The sequence below is a fragment of the Papilio xuthus genome, unplaced genomic scaffold (assembly GCF_000836235.2).
Source record: "Papilio xuthus unplaced genomic scaffold, Pxut_1.1 DF827680.1, whole genome shotgun sequence".
Classification (NCBI taxonomy): domain Eukaryota; kingdom Metazoa; phylum Arthropoda; class Insecta; order Lepidoptera; family Papilionidae; genus Papilio; species Papilio xuthus.
In genome coordinates, this window is record NW_013530969.1 from 1,141,299 (window position 1) to 1,145,811 (window position 4,513).

The following is a 4,513-nucleotide window of genomic DNA, read 5'->3' on the forward strand; positions in this document are numbered from 1 at the left end:
CTATTTATTTTACAATGAGTAAATTATCCTTAATAACCTTACATCTAAATACAAATTGTCAACAAGTTAATCAAATCATGTTTAGTCAATATCTAGAGAATGTTTAAAATTTATTGAAAAAACATGACCAATTTTTTAAGGTAAAGAAATTAAATGTAGTTAGAGAACTCTAAACCTTAATCCAATCCAATCTTCTCGTTATATTCATTATGCTAATTAATAGTGAAAAAAAAGTAATATTTTGGATATTTTTTTTACAACTTTTAAAAGAAATTTTAAATTATAAGTTTTTTTATTCATCATTTATCTAACTGTAATACAATATAGTGCTATAAATGGGGACCAATGTATAAGTGGATAGCCTAAATACTAAATACATACTAGTTCAAGTTAATCTTCAAACACACACAAAACTGGAGATTATATTATGTCAAAGCTGTATTTATTTTGTTATTTGCTTCTGTTCTATTATTAAATAGTGTAATTTATAGCAAGTCATTTATTAATTTTAGCCAAACTAAATTAGGCGCTAGCAAACCTCTGATGCAAGGTTTGTGCAGTAGCTGCTGGTGTGGGGGTAAAATTAACCCCAATTGGGACCTCACTTTCACTTGAATTGGTTCCCAAACTTTTTCCCTGTATAGCAGCAATTTCTTTTTGTAATTTAGGATTGAGAATCTGTTTATTCACAAATTTACGACCAACCCCACGGTTAACCCCTCTACCCCTTCCACGGCCTCGCCCTCGACCGCGTGACCTGTTACTAGTATTGGATTGGTTGGATCGACTAGATCTGTTTGATCTATTGGAACCCATTGATTTTACACTACCTGGCCCGCGTCGAGTTCTATACCCGCCAAACTGATTATTAAGTTGTGCTAGGCTTTGCGAATTTAAATAATTACCATTTCCTACACTATTTCTGCGTCTTTTTGCAAAATCATTTGCTACACTCACTGTAAGCTGTGAGGGTGAATTGAAGGAGTTACGTCTAGACCTTGTAAATGTCTGTGATTTTATGATTGAATTATTCAACATAAGATTTTGTCTTTGCTCTTTAATAATCTGGTCAGAACGTAGTCCCACATTGCTGTATTTATTTCTTGTAGCAAATCCTTGACCCCGCTTTGCAATACCCCTTTTAGCAACAGCAAGTGGTCGATAAGTGTTATTAGCACCGCCCCTGCGAGTTGTAATTCCAAGCCGACTATGGATTCCATTTTGTGTTCGAGAATTCGAATTACTCCGTAGAAGTCTGGTTTGAATACCTCCTGAAACAATTTCATAAAATTTCACTGTGTCCTTTAATCATAGAGATCAAGAAAAAAACATTGACAGGATGTAATTAACAGTTGGATCATTTTGGACAAAAAATGGGCCTTGTTTTACCTTATATAAAAGTATACAAGAAAAATTGACCTATGATTAGTTGAAAATGCAATATGATTGGAGCTTTAGACTTTTTACTTTTTGTCTTGTTGAAACACATACTTGGTTAGGATAGTAGTCTACAAAATTCTACCATACCTCTCCCTCTGCCTCGAAAATTATTTCTTCTCACTAGCTGAGGCATATCATTTTGTTCTTCAAGGCCAGCTCTTCCTTTTGGAGTTAAACCTCTTATACCTGATCGCGATCTGGACGCTGATCTTGCCCGTGAAGATGAACGTCGCTGTTGGCGCGACCGAGAACGATTCCTTGACTGCGAACGACCGCCAGATTGTGAACGGCCACGAGATTGTGAACGACCGCGCGACTGTGACCGGCCACCGCTGCGGCCTTGGCGTGTACCAGGAGTACCAGGCCGCGCTGGTCCGCCTCCGCGACCTCTGCGACCACCGCCGCCTCGACCACGTATGGTTCCTCCGCCTCTTCCTCGGGATTTATTTGTGCGGTTTTGTTTTATTATGTCATCTAAAAAGATTTTGTAACTTTGATAAAAATATCACTAGAATCAAATACTAATTATGACTTGATCTTAAAACAACATTTATTAGAAACTTGTTGGAAAATATTTGTATAAAATTTACGTACCCAATGACATATTTACTGAATCAGTCATGGTGTCACAATTATTTTTATCCACGCCAAATAATTCACTTCGGGTCTTTTTTATTAGTATTATACTAAAGCGCAAGCATAAAATCGTTGTTCTAACGATCAAACTTTATCATAAACTTACAAAAATAGAGAAAATAGGTAAAATAAATGTGCTTCTATAAACATTGAATGGAGGTAATTTCCAAAGAGTATATAAGTTGCCAGATGTGAAGTGCATGCTTATCTATGCAAGTATCACATTAAAGAGAAAATAAAAAAATCTTTATTGAAAAATACTTTATTGTAACAGAAAAGCTTTGTATTTTGTTGTGAAGTTGTGAAAATAGAGTAAAAGAAAAACGTAACATGACAGCAACGGCACGAAAAGGATTTTGTAACACATTATTTGAAATTCACAGGAGGGCGCTAGTGGGCTTTCTAAATTTGACTTATACTCAAATAATAATCTTATCGGTCTATAAGTTGGTTTACCTAAGCCTCTAACCAACAGCAATAACAGCGCCTCTCTAAGAAAAACTTGTATTATATTAATATGTTCCACTCTACTCTTGTGTTCCATTACAAATGTTGTAAATATGAGTTTTTTGACATTGGCAATACAAGACACCATGTAAGAAAGTTAGGGTCCCTAAACCAGGCTTCTAGCTTGTAACAGAGGGATAAATAAAGGGCTAGTACAGGCAAACTCAAAACATATAGAAACTTAAATTTCTCTATTCTTGGCATTATTAAATAAGATTTGATATTAATTGACCACTACCCATAGCAATCACTAATCAATGAATTGTGGATATGTTCCTTAATTAAACAGATACTATTTGTCCTATATGAACAGAGCAAAGGTTATTTTCTTTCCAATCTACCTTGTCTCTCATTATACGTTTGTATTTTAATCTTATTATAAAAAGATGTTAAAAAGTAAAACCATACTTTTGATAATTATTTGTATTTAATACAAATCATATGGTAAAATACCCTTACAATTGTTACTATAACACAAACATGGTTTTCTACCATGCACATTGACTTCAATATTTAGATCATTGCAAGTTTTTGATCCATAGTCTATTGTTATTTCATGTTCAGCGGAAATTTCAGTAAGACTGAAGATGGCAAGTTTTGGTAATGGAGTATTGACTCTGATAGGTACGATGAAACAATTTGGTTCACAACTATGATTAATATATCGTCCAATATTACCAAAACTGGATGGATCAACAAAAGTCTGCGTTACTTTATTATTGGAATATTCATTTAAACAAAATATAAAGTTCATTTTCATGTTATTGACATTTATTTGGTGCCTTTTAAGGGCTTGTGATTTTGTTATAATTTCTCCTGCATACTCACATATGTAGGAGCCTTTATCTATAAGGTGTTTAGTGAACAAGCCCATGCCCTTCTCTTTAACATAACAGGGTTTTACAAACAAGCCTTCTAGAGGGCCTTCTTGTACTAACTTATTTCCACAGTATCTGATACATGAACATAAATCATTACACTCAAATATTGATTTATCACTTTTCTTGTTATCAATAATTTTGTAAGATTTCAAGTTATTAATATCTGAAAAGTTATAATTCTTTCCCCTAGAGTTATGTATACAAAAGCAACTTTCATTTATGCAACTTCCTATACATTCACACTTATATGAAAGTTGTGAGTTGTAGTTGTTAAACAGTTCTTCATATTCTTCATTGTCTTCTGCTGGCCCTGGTATATTTTCAACAACATATATTAGGTCAGGACTAGTGTGATCATAATGATCGTTCATGTTTTTTTGTCTGTATTGAAGAGCAGAAGACAGATAAATGTTTACTATTTCAGATATTTTATCAAAATCATGTAACTTAATCTATTAAACAAAACTATAAACGTAAAAACATTAATATTTCGCGTTTTCAAAACAAATCGAAATATCTATCAACGTCAAACATCTCAGACTCGGAAAGGGGGGGCTGAGGTAATGATTATCATAGAGCTTCCCTCTATATTTTTTGGTTTTACTGAATAGGGAAATGTCTTTATGGACGGGCTTTAAAATTATGTGCGTATTTATGTAATTGATTTCAATAACTGTAACTGATGCTTTTAATATAATAAAGCAGGAAATGTCTTTCCCAAGTCACTTCTTATCCATGAATATAAAGATCAGCTTGGAAAGGGAAAAGCATAAAGAAGGAAACATTCTCTATGAAACTCCCTACTTTAAAAAGATCATGAATTTCAATTTTTATGCTAAACGAAATAAATTTTGTGCTTAATCATGTTAAGATATAATTTACTGCGTTCTTAAATCAATATTGAATCAAAATCATTAATAATAGACATGCAATGGGCTAATTGTTTCTCCTGCCATCTATTTCTCGCTCTATAAACTACTGGTCTCATGTCATGTCACCCAACAAAGATGAAATAGGCTCGTTTAGCTGAAGTAGGTATAGGACAGTTG

General features: G+C 33.5%; 2 protein-coding genes across 3 annotated transcripts; both read right to left on the reverse strand.

Moving 5' to 3' along the window:
• Window positions 1-39: 39 nt before the first annotated feature.
• On the reverse strand, window positions 40-2,251 carry LOC106117418 (THO complex subunit 4). 2 transcript variants are annotated; one of them, XM_013311724.1, is made up of 3 exons: window positions 2,035-2,251; window positions 1,627-1,914; window positions 40-1,271 (listed from the first exon to the last, which is right to left on the reverse strand). In XM_013311724.1, exons 1-3 carry the CDS (start codon window positions 2,060-2,062, stop codon window positions 523-525), a joined length of 1,065 nt encoding a protein of 354 aa, XP_013167178.1. In that variant the 5' UTR covers window positions 2,063-2,251; the 3' UTR covers window positions 40-522. The 2 variants fall into 2 exon arrangements, with proteins under 2 accessions (XP_013167178.1, XP_013167176.1); XM_013311722.1 differs by having other exon boundaries at window positions 1,528-1,914.
• Window positions 2,252-2,995: 744 nt separating this feature from the next.
• LOC106117055 (histone-lysine N-methyltransferase SETMAR) lies at window positions 2,996-4,003 on the reverse strand. Its single transcript, XM_013311128.1, has one exon. It carries the CDS (start codon window positions 3,833-3,835, stop codon window positions 3,011-3,013), a length of 825 nt encoding a protein of 274 aa, XP_013166582.1. The 5' UTR covers window positions 3,836-4,003; the 3' UTR covers window positions 2,996-3,010.
• Between the last annotated feature and the right edge of the window lie 510 nt (window positions 4,004-4,513).

What these genes read in the sequence shown, in the direction of transcription:
- LOC106117418 (XM_013311722.1), bottom strand. Translation starts at nt 2,062, where the DNA reads ATGACTGATTCAGTAAATATGTCATTGG. An exon ending in TTCAGTAAATATGTCATTGG is followed by an intron (nt 1,915 to 2,034) that starts GTACGTAAATTT and finishes AAATCTTTTTAG; the next exon opens with ATGACATAATAAAACAAAAC. An exon ending in TTTTCGAGGCAGAGGGAGAG is followed by an intron (nt 1,272 to 1,527) that starts GTATGGTAGAAT and finishes AAATTGTTTCAG; the next exon opens with GAGGTATTCAAACCAGACTT.
- LOC106117055 (XM_013311128.1), bottom strand. Translation starts at nt 3,835, where the DNA reads ATGAACGATCATTATGATCACACTAGTCCTGACCTAATATATGTTGTT.